Source organism: Oncorhynchus mykiss, chromosome 11, assembly GCF_013265735.2.
Source record: "Oncorhynchus mykiss isolate Arlee chromosome 11, USDA_OmykA_1.1, whole genome shotgun sequence".
NCBI lineage: Eukaryota > Metazoa > Chordata > Actinopteri > Salmoniformes > Salmonidae > Oncorhynchus > Oncorhynchus mykiss.
In genome coordinates this window covers 63,268,157-63,284,584 of record NC_048575.1, presented here as the reverse complement: position 1 = coordinate 63,284,584, position 16,428 = coordinate 63,268,157, and the positions used below count along the sequence as shown (strand labels likewise).

General features: G+C 43.5%; 2 protein-coding genes across 2 annotated transcripts; both read left to right on the top strand.

Annotated features, from left to right (window-relative positions):
- The first annotated feature begins 6,312 nt into the window (after window positions 1-6,312).
- On the top strand, window positions 6,313-8,598 carry LOC110535091 (izumo sperm-egg fusion protein 1). The gene is made up of 7 exons (XM_036936333.1): window positions 6,313-6,799; window positions 6,889-6,972; window positions 7,133-7,153; window positions 7,324-7,407; window positions 7,695-7,816; window positions 7,953-8,103; window positions 8,415-8,598. The coding sequence occupies exons 1-7, from the start codon at window positions 6,313-6,315 to the stop codon at window positions 8,588-8,590; spliced, it is 1,125 nt and encodes a 374-aa protein (XP_036792228.1). The 3' UTR covers window positions 8,591-8,598.
- A 3,306-nt stretch (window positions 8,599-11,904) lies between these two features.
- dusp2 (dual specificity phosphatase 2) lies at window positions 11,905-15,960 on the top strand. The gene is made up of 4 exons (XM_021621846.2): window positions 11,905-13,077; window positions 13,372-13,502; window positions 13,667-13,886; window positions 14,329-15,960. Exons 1-4 carry the CDS (start codon window positions 12,681-12,683, stop codon window positions 14,541-14,543), a joined length of 963 nt encoding a protein of 320 aa, XP_021477521.2. The 5' UTR covers window positions 11,905-12,680; the 3' UTR covers window positions 14,544-15,960.
- Window positions 15,961-16,428: the final 468 nt, after the last annotated feature.

Sequence of the window (16,428 nt, the reverse complement as noted above, 5' to 3'; positions counted from 1 at the left end):
TGGAGCAGCCAGGGCCGCCAGTCAGCATGGAGCAGCCAGTGCTGCCAGTCAGCATGGAGCAGCCAGATCTGCCAGTCGACCAGACTCTTCCAGATCTGCCAGTCGACCAGACTCTTCCAGATCTGCCAGTCGACCAGACTCTTCCAGATCTGCCAGTCGACCAGACTCTTCCAGATCTGCCAGTCGACCAGACTCTTCCAGATCTGCCAGTCGACCAGACTCTTCCAGATCTGCCAGTCGACCAGACTCTTCCAGATCTGCCAGTCGACCAGACTCTTCCAGATCTGCCAGTCGACCAGACTCTTCCAGATCTGCCAGTCGACCAGACTCTTCCAGATCTGCCAGTCGACCAGACTCTTCCAGATCTGCCAGTCGACCAGACTCTTCCAGATCTGCCAGTCGACCAGACTCTTCCAGATCTGCCAGTCGACCAGACTCTTCCAGATCTGCCAGTCGATCAGACTCTTCCAGATCTGCCAGTCGACCAGACTCTTCCAGATCTGCCAGTCGACCAGACTCTTCCAGATCTGCCAGTCGGCCAGGATCTTCCAGATCTGCCAGTCGGCCAGGATCTGCCAGAACCGCCAGCCGGCCAGGATCTGCCGGATCTAACTACCTGCCTGAGCTTCCTCTCAGTGCTGTGCTACCCATCAGTCCCGAGCTACTTCTGTCCCGAGCTGCCCCTCTGTCTCGAGCTGACCCTCTGTCCCGAGCTGTCATTAAGAAGGGTCACCTATCTAGGGACGCTAAGGAGGTGGACTAAAACTGTTATGGAGTGGGGTCCACGTCCAGCGCCAGAGCCGCCACCGCGGACAGATGCCCACCCACACCCTCCCCCATAGGTTTAAGTTGTGCGTCCGGAGTCCGCACCTTGGAGGGGGGGTACTGTCACGTTCTGACCATCGTTCGTGTGTGTTTTCCTTGTTTTAGTGTTGGTCAGGACGTGAACTGGGTGGGCATTCTATGTTGGATGTCTTGTTTGTCTATTTCTATGTCCGGCCTGATATGGTTCTCAATCAGAGGCAGGTGTTAGTCATTGTCTCTGATTGGGAACCATATTTAGGTAGCCTGGGTTTCACTGTGTGTTTGTGGGTGATTGTCCTTAGTGTTAGTTTGCACCAGTTTAGGCTGTTTCGGTTTTCATTACGTTTATTATTTTGCACTGTTTGTATTTGGATTCATGTTGCTATAGTCACAATAAACATGGATCGCAATCTACACGCCGCATTTTGGTCCGACTCTCCTTCACACCTAGAAGACCGTTACACCAATACACATTTTCCTGAAGCAGAGAAGCTACAATCATGCTGCACATTAAAATGCCATTATCTAATATTCATTAATTAAATGGTAGTATTTGTTCCCAAAATGTGCACAGATACACTGTAAAATCACAACACACAAGTTTTATTCATTTATTGCAGATAATTGTTTTACATCCAATGGTAAACAGAAATATGCATTAAGTATAGAAAGACCCAACGATTGACAGTGTGGATTGTTATATAATAGTCAGCATTATACATTTATTTAGTTTAATCTCCAGCTACTTTCAATACAAAACACAAACACATAAACCTGTTATTATTCTAATCAATATGCCTTCATTGAGGCTCTATCTCCTCGAGGATCTGTGGGTATCTGTGTGGTGAACTGGGGAAAACTACTTTGAATCAGTGAAGTCTGAATCTCGGCAGGCGATTATCTATGTCCGATGTTTTCTCCTATGATGGGAATAAAAACACCAGCGTAAATGAGAATGGGAGTAGGAACAGAGTCAGGTCGTAGGGGAGGAGACAACATGTTAACCCCACTGGCCACCTCAGATGGGTCCAGGAAGTCCCTCTGCTGCCTCCGCCCTAGTGTTTGTGCTCTGTCCTGAAGGAAGTGCAAATATGGGTTACAGGGCGGGATGGGGGCCAATCTGTCTGGTTGGCCACTGGGGGCAGAGGGCAGAATGAATACTCCGGGCTGCTCCTTATCAGAGGCTGTGAAAACATAGACGGGAGGGATTTCGTTTCCTTGTATGGGCACACGGGGGAGTTCTCCACCTTGGTCTGTGTCCCTGCATGTGTAGTCTGAGGGTTGGGTGCACAGGGCTAGGGCTGGTGGGGGGAAGGGCAGAGAGCCACATAAGTGAGCACAGTTTCCACTAAGAAAACAGGGAGGATATATACACAATACCTGTGATAGGTTGGACAGCGCCTTTGAAAGGAGGGACAGAGGGAGCAGAGGTATTAGGGGGCTTAATGGGCCTGTATGGGTCCTCGTCTGGGGGTGGTGGTGTGGGTCGGAGCAGTGGAGGAGGGACAGGTTTGGGGGTGCGGTGAGGGGGACATAGAGGGTCCTCAAAGTGAAAGGTGGAAATGTCTGCGTCGCACCAAACGACGAGCATCACAAACATCGAAAATCTTCCCCTTCAGTTGGTCAACTTTTACATTTACTTCTACGCCAGTAATCACGCCCTTCACTTGAGAGCAAAACAATTCACATTTCTTTCCCCCATTCATTTAACGCGGATCGCCTTCTCTCCCTGACCAGCAGAAACACAAACAATTATCACAAGAAGACTTCTGGTTACCCTCACCGATTCCACTGCACCCAACTCTGTTTTCACCCACCCTGAAACCACAACTGGATCAGACAAAAGGCAAGTGTCCACTTTTTCCAAAAACTTCAACCCTACTGTCACAGACTCCTCTTTATCGTGACCCTCGGTGCAAGCCTCAGGCTCCGAGAACTTCACCACATCACCCACCTCCGATACTTCGATCTCATATATTTTCACTTCTCCTGTCAGCTCACCCTGCTTCCACTTTCTACCATTCTTCTTTAACAAACCATCTCCCTTTTCCCGACATTTTTTACTGACTCAAGCTCACCCTCTTCCTCGCTCTCTCTCTCTCTCTCTCTCTCTCTTAGACGTCCTCTGCCTCTCCTTTTCCCTCCATTCCTCCACCATATTCCAAGTATACGTCTCCTTATGATAATACTGCACTTCTCCTGACATACATCTTGTTCTTGCCTTGTCAAGGGATGCAATTTAACCAGCTGTCACAATCTCCGCACAATCAGCACGAACCCCTCGGAATGTCACTGTCGAAAAACCTTGAAATTAGGTCATCGGCTCGGCCTGGCCTTATATATTTGTATTTGTATTTATATGGTAGTAAGTCAGACCAAAGATGTTAAGGCACAGATCAATAGCCAAGATACTCAGCTTTCCGCAGACGCCCTGCTTTTGCAGATAGGGACTACCGTTCTCATCTCATACCAACTGAATTGAATAAAAACAACAAATAGGGTCCCCAAATATTTAAGGGGGTATTTAACTGCATTTACAGGGCCTTCGGAAAGTATTCAAAATGACAAAGCAAAAACTTGTTTTTAGAAACGTTTGCTAATCTATAAAAAATGTCAAACTGACATACTACATTTACATAAGTATTCAGACCCTTTACTCAATACTTTGTTGAAGTACCTTTGGCAGCGATTACAGCATCGATTCTTCTTCAAGCTTGTATGACGCTACAAGCTTGGCACACCTGTATTTGTGGAATTTCTCCCATTCTTCTCTGCAGATCTTCTCAAGCCTCTCCAGAGATGTTCGATCGGGTTCAAGTCTGGGCTCTGGCTGGGCCACTCAAGGACATTCAGAGACTTGTCCCAAAGATACTCCTGCATTTGGGCTCCCGGGTGGCATAGCGGTCTAAGGCACTGCATCTCAGTGCAAGAGTCGTCACTACAGTCCCTGGTTCGAAACCAGGCTGAATCAAAATCGTGCAGGTTTGGTAGGCCGTCATTGTAAGTAAGAATTTGTTTGTAACTGATTTGCTTAGTTAAAGGTTAAATATTAAAAAATTCAAAATTGTCTTGGCTGTGTGGTTAGAGTCGTTGTCCTGTTAGAAGGTGAACCTTCGCCCCAGTCTGAGGACCTGAGTGCCCTGGAGCAGGTTTTCATCAAGGATCTCTCTGTACTTTGCTCTATTCAGCTTTGCCTCGATCCTGACTAGTCTCCCAGTCCCTGTCGCTGAAAAACGTCCCCACAGTATGATGCTGCCACCACCATGCTTCACCGTAGGGATGGAGCCAGGTTTTCTCCAGATTTGTTGCTTGGCATTCAGACCAAAGAGTTCAATCTTGGTTTCATCAGACCAGAGAATCTTGTTTCTTCAGGTGCCTTTTGGCAAACTCCAAGCGGGCTGTCATGTGCCTTTTACTAAGGAGTGGCTTCCGTCTGGCCACTCTACCATAAAGGCCTGATTGGTGGAATGCTGCAGAGATGGTTGTCCTTCTGGAACATGCTCTCATCTCCACAGAGGACCTCTGACAAAGGCCCGTTTTTGCTCTGACATGGACCGTCAACTGTGGGACCTTATATAGACAGGTGTGTACCTTTCCAAATCATGTCCAATCAATTTAATTTACCACAGGTTGACTCCAATCGAGTTGTAGAAACATCTCAAGGATGATCAATGGAAACAGGATGCACCTGAGCTCTGAAAACTTATGTAAATAAGGTATTTCTGTTTATTATTTATAATAAATGTGCAAACATTTCTAAAAACATGTTTTTGCTTTGTATTTATGGAGTATTGTGTGTAGATTGCTGAGGATCTTTTGTTATTTAATCCATTTTAGAATATGGCTGTAATGTAACAAAATGTGGGAAAAGTCAAGGGGTCTGAATACTTTCCGATGGTATTAATCAATAGACCATCCTTACTATTATTTGCTATTGAATTAAATTTAAATAAAGTGTCTTGACATGTAAATTATAATTTGCAATGACTAATGTACATGCATGTAATATTGATTAGTTGGTGTTATCACTTGGTGACTTTCCTCTCATTATAATCCAGTCATTGTTTATTGTAAAGCCACATACACATTCTGGTTTCCAAAAACATGGAGTCAGTTCACCTGTCGTTATAGCAACACGTTATGTATAAACTTAAATAGAATAGTTGAACATAACCGTCAGGATTTGGCCAGGGTTGTTCCGGTTTTTGCCACTAGATGCCCCCATTGTGCTTTTTGACCCTTTTGTTTTCCCTTGTTCCCAGTTATTATTTGCACCTGTGCCTCGTTTCCCTTGAATGTATTTAAACCCTTAGTTTTCCTTAGTTCTTTGCTCTGTGTTTGAATGTTAGCACCCAGCCCCAGCGATGCTGTGAACATTTGTTGCGTCAGTTGGACTCTCTTGAGGTACTCTGTTTTTGTCTTTCCTTTTTACTTTATTAAAACACTGTTTCCAGTACTGCTGTGTCTGCCTCATCTTCTGGGTTCTGCCGCCTATTAGTGGCTCAGTTTGCAAAGTGACTATTTCTCACACCGGAGACCCGAGTTCGTAACCGGGTCCTGACAATAACTAATAGTAACTACAATAGTGAAATCAAACGATTTATTTTCATTGTTTATATGGTGCCATTTGGGACTTAGCCTGGGTTTGTTACATGGGGTTCATTCTGTTGCTTTATCCACGTCCAGTCATTCTGATATGTATGGTTTTGATTACAGATCTAGCCAGCCAATAAAAATGGATGGCATTTACATGGTTTGTCTCCTGTCTGTCATTGTTAGCCTATTATGTTATTTGTTGTTTTACTGTCATGCCCTGGCAATATATAGCTCAGTGTTAAACACCCTGATGAAGGCTTTAATACTGAAACACTTTGACTGCATCCCAACTGGCACCCTATTCCCTGGCCCATATAGTGCACTGCTTTTGATCAGATCCCTATGGGCCCTGGTCAAAAGTATTTAACTGCATAGAGAATAGGGTGCCAATCATGAATACCTTTTATTGACCCTCCATGACTATACATTATCATGTCACCTATGTTATTATACTGGATTTGATCGAGCAGTTACAGGCCTTCGCTGTTGCACATGCCCAGCTTCCACCACTGAGTGTCAGCAGTGAGCCACAAACTTAACAAAGTGTTCCCATTAGGCCCCCATTGAACTGTGCAAAGCAAGACAGTTGTGATGTCCCTGTAAAGTTACTATGGAGTGTTTCAAACTTTAGTGTCAGTGACTTCACAGTACTATGTGTTGCTTGCTGCCATAGAAATGGAATTCTTTATTCTAATTCTATAGTTCTAATTCTACCACTTAAGTTGCTTTTCTTTAGTGAGTAGTTAACAAGTTTATCTTCCCATATTAGGTTGTATATTGTTCCTGCCAACATTTCCCAGTAAACATTAAAACAGCTGCCATGGAGTTACGCATTTGTAGAGCATCATAATGCTTTGGGGTTGAAACAATTTAGGTCAATCTCTCTCCATCGCTGTGTCAGTAAAGTTAGCTATGGAAAAGGCAGTTAGGGCCCTGTCTTTCACACTGTCTGTCCGGCTCCTGTCTGTCCCCAGCCTTCTATGTCTCCTGTTCCTGCTGTGCTGTGTACCTGTGGGGAGACCCTGTCTGCAGTGTGACCGCAGGGTCAGGCTCCTCCATGAAGACTACCTATTGGCTGCTGCCTCTGCCACCATAGAGGACCAGATAGAACTGAAGAAGATTCTAGACTACGCCTACGTCACCTACACAACCACCAGCAACCAGTATAGTGGAGTTATTGGTAGGTGGTTGTTACTTACGAGCCAAGCGCACTACCAACTGTGCCGTAAAGGTCCAGACCTCTTAGTAGGCGTTACAGAGCACGTTAATACGTGTGTGTGGTGTGTACGGTGCGCGTGTGGTGTGTGTGTGTGTGTGCCCCCAGACCCGACCACCCTCTACAGGGCCAGTACAGAATACCAGAGTGAGTTTGACCGTTTCCAGGGAAGCCAACTCACAGGTGTGTGTGCCTGTGTGCGTGCGTTTGTGCTTGCGTATTTGTGTGCGTGTGAAACTGACTACCGTCTGTCTGTCCTCTCCCTGTGTAAGGGCCTCTGACGTTTGAGGCCATTCAAATTCTGGAGAAAGGCAGGAAAATTCTAGAGAAACACCTGCAGACTTTTGTCCAGAAAGGTGACTGGTTCAGCTGTAGCCTAGTGTTAATATCAACAATACCAACAGTAATAATATCAGTGGCACTGTAATATGTTTATGATTCTTTCTGTAATAACAGTGTATGGCAACACTTTACATAGAGTGGAATTTAACTAATGTCTTGTTTTTGTTTTGTCAGGTCTCTGCCCAAACAAATGTGGTAAGCCCATGAGCAATTTAATTCATTTGTCATTCCTGCCATTCCTTTCACCCCCTTCCATAGTGCCATCATTTCACCTCACCTATTGGCCTGTGATCGCACACACCTCTGCCATTACAGTTATTACTTTATAGATCAGCAACAAATTGTGCTGTCTTTTTAAACTGCAGGGTTGCTGTATCAGAGAGTAATGAACTGCCTTTCCTGTCAGTACAAGCTGCACACCTGCCCCTCTACCACTCAGGACTGCGGGGGTGAGTGTTTGTGCGTGCATCCATGTGTGCGTCCATGCGTGGGCGAGCCCGTGTGTGTCTTTATGCAGCAGCACTGTCTACTCTTATTGAATGTCATAGATGACTTAGGTAATACTGACCTGTTCAAACTATTCTAATCTGAGGTTAAATCAATCCCACTGTCTATCCCTCCCTTCCTCTAACCATTATTCTCTCTTCCTCACTCCCTCCTCCCTCTCATTTTCATTCTCTCTCCTTCTCTCCCTGTACCCCGATTTTCCCCCCCTACTCCTCTCTCTCTCTGGTAGAGTATCCAGTGCAGGCAGCAGAGGGGGGACAGGCAGTGTTGGACTGTTTCCTCCCCTGGCATAGTCTAGTGGTGGGCCGGCCAGATTATCACTACACCTGGGCTCCAGGGACGCAAAGGACTGCAAATGTAAGACGTGAGGGTGCACACACACACGCGCAGACAAACACACTGGAGTGTTCTGGCTTTGAACACATACATGTAATGTTATTCATTTAGACTTTCATCCATCCCTTTCCCATTTTTCACTTCCCTCTAGCTGACAGAGGGTGATTTCAGAGTGCTGGTGGTTACTGAGGATTCCTCTGTGGTGCTGAACCAGCTGCATGTCGATGAGGAGGGCATGTACCGTTGCCTCCTAACGGATGGCAAAGGAACTGTCCTTTCACGCACACACTTCCTGCTCACTGGTATGCCAGTTTGAATACATGTAGCCCCTGGCCTACTTCAGAAATGCATCATCCCTTTCTCCCTTCCCTCAATGTTAAAGTGATAAGAGTTGTTAAAAGTTATATTCTTTGCTTTCACTTATCCAGCTGTGTTAGATTAGTGATTACTTCAAGAGGACAGATCAATCTTTAACAAAGGCATTGATAGAGGCATAGACATTCAGGGGTTACAATTCTCCAGTAGAATAGGCATGAAATGGGATGAAAATAAAGACGTTTGGAAACAGAATAGGCCAGATTACCCTTCACCTCTCCCTCTCTTTTGTCCACAGTCACCCCGTCACCTGTCTCGACTCCCAGATCTCTCCTCACCCTGCCCTCCCTCCCTCCTAGTTATGATGCCTCCCCCATTTCTCACCCTCCCACTGACCTCCTGCTGGTCATCATCATCATGATTACTGCCCTGAGTCTGACGGCCAGCCTAGCCCTTGCTATTGCTTTTGGGTGAGAGAGGGATGGAGGGTAAAGGTGGGGGACAGAGTGAATGATGGGTGAGGGAGAGGGAGGGAGAAAGACAGGGAAAGGGGAGGAGGAGAGAGTGACCGAATGAGTGATTGATTAAAATATGAATGATTGCTTAAATATATGAGTGGGAGAGACAGAGAGGGGGAGAGAGATGATGGAGGGATTAATTAGAAAAAACATGAATGGATGTTCAAAAGATGAATTGAGAAATTTGGCCGTGTGAAATTGGTGGAACCAGGACAGATCTTCTGTGGTAGCAGACAAGTCCAATCTCATTTCCCTTCCAAAATTCAAAATATTCCCTGTGTAGGAAATCACACTGATATAATTGTTTCTCATTACCCTCATATCCCACAGCCTCCCAACAGATGTTACATTTTGAAGTATCTACTGTTAGTTGCCAGGAATAGTAGATACAGAATTACAATAAATAGGAAAGATACTACACATACAACAGAGTGAGAAGTAACAGAAATGTTAACTTTTTCCTTGAATAATCAAGGACACATTTCTGGTGTCAGAGTTGACGAGAAAATAGAATGACATAATGTCATAAAGTCTGAACAATATGTGTGTGTGTCCTTCCACCAGATTGATGACTCTGAGACAACAGAGAGAAGAGGAGAGGAGAGGGAAGGGAAGAGATAATGACAGAGGAACAAGAAAGTGACTGATGTGGAATATGAGAAGGGATGGACAAGATTTTGAGTTAAAAAAAACACACAAAAGTTAAGAGAAAAGGTGTAAATGAATACTGGCACTGTTAATAACGATCTCAGAGAGTGTAGCACACACACATTTAATTTAATTCACTTGATTGACCTTAAGGTTTTCTGAACGGAGAGAAGATTATAGACACGTGAATGAATGATGAAACGAGGGATGATGAGAGGAGTGAGGGATGGAGGTAAAACTCCTAGATTAGACTTTTTCAGATGAATATTCCCAAACGTTAACCTAATTCTAGATAATCCACTGTGGGAGCAGGGGGGGAGGGTAGGCGAGGGGGAGGGGAAACAGAGACAGTTTCCATATTCAAGTTCCCTTTTCATTCAGATAGAGTATTAAAAAGTGGGCTAGAGAGAGACACGTGAGAGAGGGCCATAACAGAGAAGTAAAACAGTCTACATTAGGGCCCTTCACTCATCATCACCATCAGTATTTTGTACTGGAGTTATTAGCCAATCAATCAAAAGATGGTTTCCTCTCACAAAAAAATATTCCATTTGTAAAACCAGCTCCTTCAAAGTGTCCAGTGTGTCTTTACAAAGCATCATGGTTGCTCAACATTGATATGCGCAGTAATACTGTTGACGGACATACACACAAGGTTTTCATTCACTTGTGCAATGTAATCAAGTGAGTGAAACTGAAAACAAAACCTTTCAAAATATTTGAATTTCCTATCTTAACCTTTATTAGTAATAAGAGATACAGGGTCTTGACTACTGTAGCTCTTTTGTTTTATTTCCCACCTTCATGGAATAGCCCCTTTTACTGACAATGCTTGACTTTAAAAGAGACTTGTCACACTGCCTCAGTGTTAGCCACAGCATCCTACATGTGAGGGTAGCATCAATAATTAATTTCACTATTGCATTGCTCACTGACTCATTTGGAAAAAGAACAAAGTGTATTTTCCAGGATGAAGGTTTTAAAGGTGTGTGTGTGTGGGGGGGGGGGTCATGGGGGTGTTTTCCTCTTGTCGTCCGCCCACATGTCAGCATTACAGGAAGCTGTACCACATACATCCTGTTACTCTAACCTCCATGCGCACCCTCAGGTGCGTAGACACACACACACACACACACACACACACACACACACACACAGTCTCTATTTAAGGAAGGATTATAGAACACTGTACTGTAGCTCTCTGAGTAATATTCTGGGTTTTGTGTGGGAGAGCATGACACATTGTGTTTGTATTACATGTCAGTAAAGCTAGCTCAGCGGTTGCCAAGCATGATATGTGTTGCATGTGTGTGCCTGTTGGCAATTATAACCGTTCGACTGTGTGTGTGTGTGTGTGTGTGTGTGTGTGTGTGTGTGTCACTCTGGTACAATACGTGCAGTCTCAGTTTACAAAGACAAGGGAGGGGCAAAGAGAGAATGAGAGATGGAGGGAGAGAAAGGAAGTGGAGTGGGAGGAAAATAGTGGGATAAACAGTGAATGGATGTGCTGTGGATTACAAGGAAGTGGTGGAGAAGGGAGCAGGAGGTCAGATGACTGTTTAGCTGTATTTTGTGCTGATGGAAGGTAGATACTCTAGCATAGTACCACAGTCCTGCTGCCTACATAATTACAACTACATACATCACTGCACACAGTTATGACTCACCAGTGGTAGACAATCATGGTTACTATTGTTGTTGTAAAGAATGAATGGAGCCAAAGTTGAAACAGAGTTATGAATAACAGAGTTAATTAATGCTATGAAAGAGTTAATGAATGGAATTCTACAGAACATTAGCTCAGATTAGGGACAACTCCAACCAGACTGGGGTCAGATTAACATGTAAACCAGAGAGAGGGAGGGAGCCAGAGAGAGGGGGTGGGAAACAGTTTATGAATAGGGTATGATGTAAATATTTACCCTTCTCTGCTGTGCAGAATAGCCTAACTTATTACATAAGCGCTCACACACACATGCATCAATGCACCCACTAATCCACACACACACACACAGTCCTGCAGCCTGGTATTTTCCATGCCTGTGTGTTTGGCACATTTTCTTTATAACATTCTTTATAACATCTCAACATTCACAAAATAGTTGATTTTCTTACTTTTTAATTCTGCATTGTTGGGAAAGGGCTCATAAGTAAGCATTTCACAGTAAAGTCTACACCTGCTGTATTCGGCGCATGTGACAAATAACATTTGATTTGATTTAAAGCTGCAATCTGCAGTTAAAACAATAACAAAGCGGCCCCCCTTTATCCCTCCCTTGAGATGACGTAGAGGCACCTTACCTCTGCATCATGATTTCAATGGTAGAGTTGCACCTCTAGGGCGAAAAAGAGAGATTTACTACTAAATGACAAAAATATATAACTTTTGAAACAAACTGTCAAAATGAAGACCATAATTGACTTGCTTCATTATAACTATGCCTAAAATATGTTTTCTTAATGAAAAGTTACTCTTTAAATAATATATATATATATATATATATATATATATATATATATATATATATATATATATATATATATATATATATAGTAATGCATCTCAAACAGACATTCACAAACTTTGTATCTGTTCTGTAGTATTTTTCCACCACAGTGATAATGGATATCCATTCTAATCAACAGCAAGGTATTAATTCTAATCAACTTTCACACGTCCAACTGTAACCAGAGGCAAGGACACAACTAGAGGATGGGAACTGAAACACATATATTTATCTGACCATAACCTTTAACCCAAACCTAAACTTCTCTGTAAACCCTTGATTGATAACAAAATAGCATGTAAAAATATGTTTTATATGTCATAGGCTACACCCCTGCAATTTCAATGAATCAGCCGTGAATCAATGGAAACAGTTTAAATGAGATGTGTGTGTGTGTTAAAAATGGGTGCTTAAAGTCAAAACATGATGTAATTTAGAACAAACACAGGGTAAACCCCAAGCACCACGTGTGGTTTTGGAAAATCAGAGTTTTTACGTCAAACACCTTATAAGGAGTTCCGGTACAGACAGATGAGCTTATATGGTCGTTCCGTCTGTGATGTGTCCTCCTTATGTGGAAAAAGAGGGCGGAGTAGCAGTTTGGTATAAAACCCTGTCCCTCCAATCTCATAACAAGAAACAAGAGCTAAAGACAGTTTAGTACTCATTTCGAGGTGAATTGTTTATGGAAATAGTCACATTCAGTACTCTCTGACTGAAGTCAAATTGTTTTAATTAGTTGATCAAGTTTGAAATATGTTCTGATCAAGAACAAGTGTGTTTTGCCAAACATTTTGTTGCTTTTAGGCTAGTCTATAACTTTCCACAGGAGAAACAAATCAAAGCGACAGTTTTTTTTACCTGTTTATTTTTTGGGACCAGAAGTAAATAATGTGTACAACCAGCGAGCCTCTGGAGATAACTGGTATTGAGTTGGCCCACATCCTCAGAACTCCCCGGGACCAGTTCGCCTCAGGCGGCTGTGTACTGCTGGACTGTCGGCCTTTCCTTGCCTTCTCCAGGACTCACATCTCTGAGTCCCGCAATGTCAACTGGAACTCCATGCTCCGGCGTCGGTCCAAGAGCTCTGTTGTTTGTTTGGAGTGGTTGGTCGCGGACAAGGACCTCCTTGGTCGGCTGTGCAGGGGGGATTTCTCACCAGTGGTGGTGCTTGATGAGAGTAGCCTTTCTATGGCAGAACTGAAAGGGGAGAGCTTGGCCAGTATGCTGCTGAACGCTCTACAAGCCGATGTCCAATCCAGCTCAGCACAGATCTGCTTTCTAAAAGGTGAGATTTACCAGGCTACAAAGCAAAACAAGTCGACTATTAGATACATTTTGAATGAAATCAAATGGCCTACAAAATAAAACAAGAATACCCCAAAAAGTCCAAAGTTGGAGTTGTTAATTAATATCTTTAGGCCAAAATATTATAATAACCATATTATTTCGTTACATACATTTTTTTATAATTTCCTCTACAAACCATCATCTAACTAGGTCATGTTCCTATCTGGTACAGAAGAGGTAAGGAGTTATGTCATAAGCTGCTGAGTGTCATTGTAATGTTTCTTAATGGCAGGTGGCTTTGAGGGGTTCCATGAAGAATATCCAGAAGTCTGTTTCAACTCCCCAGGCCTGCTGGGACACAGCCCTCCAATGATGGACCCAGAGCCTAGCGTGACAGGGCGGAAAACACCACTCTATGATCAGGTGAGAGACTGGGAAAATAACTGAAACAGTTGCATGAGGACATTTTTCTCAGGCATTTGTCCACTACTTTATTTGGTTTGGGATGTTTTTCCTTCATGGATTGAAATCAGTCATGTTTTGGTTGGTTATTGTTTTTGATTGGTTGGTTTGTGTTCGATTAACAGGAGGGTCCAGTGGAGCTCCTCCCCTTCCTGTTCCTGGGCAGTGCAGTTCATTCCTCAAGGCGTGAAACTCTCACTGCAGCGGGGATCACGGCAGTGCTCAACGTGTCCTCCTCCAGCCCCAACCTGTATGAAGAGGACCTAAAATACATGAGACTCACTGTAGAGGACAGCCTGGCTGCAGACATCGCAGCCCGCTTCCCTGAGGCCATCGCCTTCATAGGTCAGTTCTACTACTAGCATCACCTTCTGGCTGTGTCCCAAAAGGCACCTTATTCTAATTTGGTACGTAGACATTGGTCAGGTTCCCCTGCTCAGACGTTGCAATCATCCACCAATGGTTGCGTGCCATGAAATCGACTGTGGCGTTGTGCACCAGATTAATATAACATATGATGTGGTAAGCTGGTACGTAAAGTATCTATCAAGGCATTGTAAGATCTGGCATGCGTCAGCAACGTCTGAGCAGGGGAACACGACCATTGTCTCCTCTCCTTAATTTGAAAACGCAGGACAGGTGAAAGATTGCCAATTTCTGGGACATTTCTTTCACATATATCTAGATTGAAGAGACGAGGAAGGAAACCATTTTAGACTATTGAGACTGTGTGCTAAAACACAGAGCTCAAAGCTAACTACCCTGCTCTGTACCTTCTCTGTTGCAGACTCGGTGAAGGAGAGTGGTGGTCGTGTGCTGGTGCACTGCCAGGCTGGCATCTCTCGCTCGGCCACTATCTGTCTGGCCTACCTCATCCACGCCCGCCGCGTCCGATTGGACGAGGCTTTCGACTTCGTGAAGCAGCGACGCCAGGTCATCTCTCCTAACCTGGCCTTCATGGGACAGCTGCTGCAGTTTGAGACCGACGTTCTGTGTCACTGACCCCATCATTAGCCATATATTTCTATATACGCTTTGCCACTAACAAGACTAGCAGAAATATAATTCTGAGGAAGACTCAAGAGAAAGGTACTGTATATATGCACTTCCACTAGGTGGATTAGTCCAAAAAGTTGGACTAAAGGTCCACCTAATCCACTTGGACTGTGATGAAGAAAGTTTATCGATTTCACACGTTTTTATGTGTCTGTGCGTGGCCACAGCCTCATATAACTGCTCAGAGAAATGTTTACCCACTCTGCCACTGGCTGGGCTGTATCTGAGAGAAACCCACAGAGACAGTACATGGTGAGAGGAATGTATATCTGCTGTACTGCTGGCAGGAGATATATATATGTGTGTGTGTTTGCCTTTGCAAGGGCTGACATAAAGGCCTATACTGTGTGATAAACCCCAGCAAGCTGTTGGGTACCAGAGTAATAACTACTGTCTGTAAAGCTAAATGTGAATGATTTGTATCTTGATCAGGTGATTTAATGTATAAAGGGCAATACATCAATACAATCAATTTCCTAACACCAGTGCAAATCTGAAACAAGCTCATCCTTATCAAATCATAGGTGTTGGCTGTGGCTTGCAGGTCTGCTCTGGGCAAAGGGAAGAAGCCATCTCAATCCTTATGTTGTTTTTATAAAACTTTTATTTTTAATAATTTTATTATGGTTTTGACAGTTGTGATTTACACTGTCGGTTACTGCACTTTATTTGCCAATGTGGAGGCAGATTCCTGCTGTTTTTCACATAGATGAAATACTTTATAAACTGGAAAACACATGTTTGTCTATGTATGTGTATATAATGATGCCCTGTATACATACAGTGCCTTAAAGTATTCACACCCCTTGACTTTTCTACATTTTGTGGAGTTACAGCCTGAATATAAAGTGGATTATATTGAGATTTTGTGTCACTGGCATACACACTGTAGGAGCCAAATATGTCATATTGTACATCGGCATGTTTCCAAATCAATGCATTTCTGTTGTATGTGTGTTTGCCGTTAATCCCCTGTCAAGTGTGTGTACCCCCTCTACAGGCCAATGGAGAATGCAGTTAGAAGGGGTACATGCTCCAAGGCCTACTGGGAGTGACTGGAATGGCTGCACACAGTCTTTTGACCATGACAGACCATGTTTATCATGCTGTTTGTTCCTTTAGTTTAATGATCAGAATTAGTTTTGGTAGAATTCAATGCATTTTTGTATCCAGAGCAACGACAAATGTATTATTTTTCAACTTGAATCAAACTTTGGACATGGGATGTTAATGCGTCTAGACTAACATTTCACCCCTCTCCATTGTGGCTAAAGGATTAACAAAGGGGTTGAATACTTATTGACTCAATGACTTGACATTTCATATTTAATTGGTAAAAATGGATAAAAACATCATTCCACTTTGGCATTATGGGGTATTGTGTGTGTAGTGGCTAAATTGTCCAACATAAATGTCTCAATACAATTTACACTTTAAGGCAAGCCGAAATAAGTTCTGAAGTAAAAATGTGATTACAAGTCACATAAGGTGCATGGACTCACTCTGTGTGCAATAATAGTGTTTAACATGATTCCTGAATGACTACCTCACCTCTGTACCCCTCACATACACCTGCCTGTATGAAGAAGTGATTTATAATGTAACAGCGTCCTCTAGTGATAGCTTTGAAGACCAAGTTTTAGTATTATTCAGATAATAAATGTAGATATCTAGAGATATCCAGTGGATGGCGGTCTAGGACCAGTCCTCCTCAAAATACCGAAATACCGAAATTTGCACCTATGATGCATTTTTCATCACATGAAGCCAAACGCAGCATCACATGATGCAAAATGCATCATACAAGCCAGATTAGCCTAGGGGAAGCAGG

Coding starts and splice junctions, on each gene's coding strand:
- LOC110535091 (XM_036936333.1), top strand. CDS start 6,313: ATGGAAAAGGCAGTTAGGGCCCTGTCTTTCACACTGTCTGTCCGGCTC. Junction 6,800..6,888: donor CCAGGGAAGCCAACTCACAG/GTGTGTGTGCCT, acceptor TCCCTGTGTAAG/GGCCTCTGACGTTTGAGGCC. Junction 6,973..7,132: donor GCAGACTTTTGTCCAGAAAG/GTGACTGGTTCA, acceptor TTGTTTTGTCAG/GTCTCTGCCCAAACAAATGT.
- dusp2 (XM_021621846.2), top strand. CDS start 12,681: ATGTGTACAACCAGCGAGCCTCTGGAGATAACTGGTATTGAGTTGGCC. Junction 13,503..13,666: donor AAACACCACTCTATGATCAG/GTGAGAGACTGG, acceptor TTCGATTAACAG/GAGGGTCCAGTGGAGCTCCT. Junction 13,887..14,328: donor TGAGGCCATCGCCTTCATAG/GTCAGTTCTACT, acceptor TCTCTGTTGCAG/ACTCGGTGAAGGAGAGTGGT.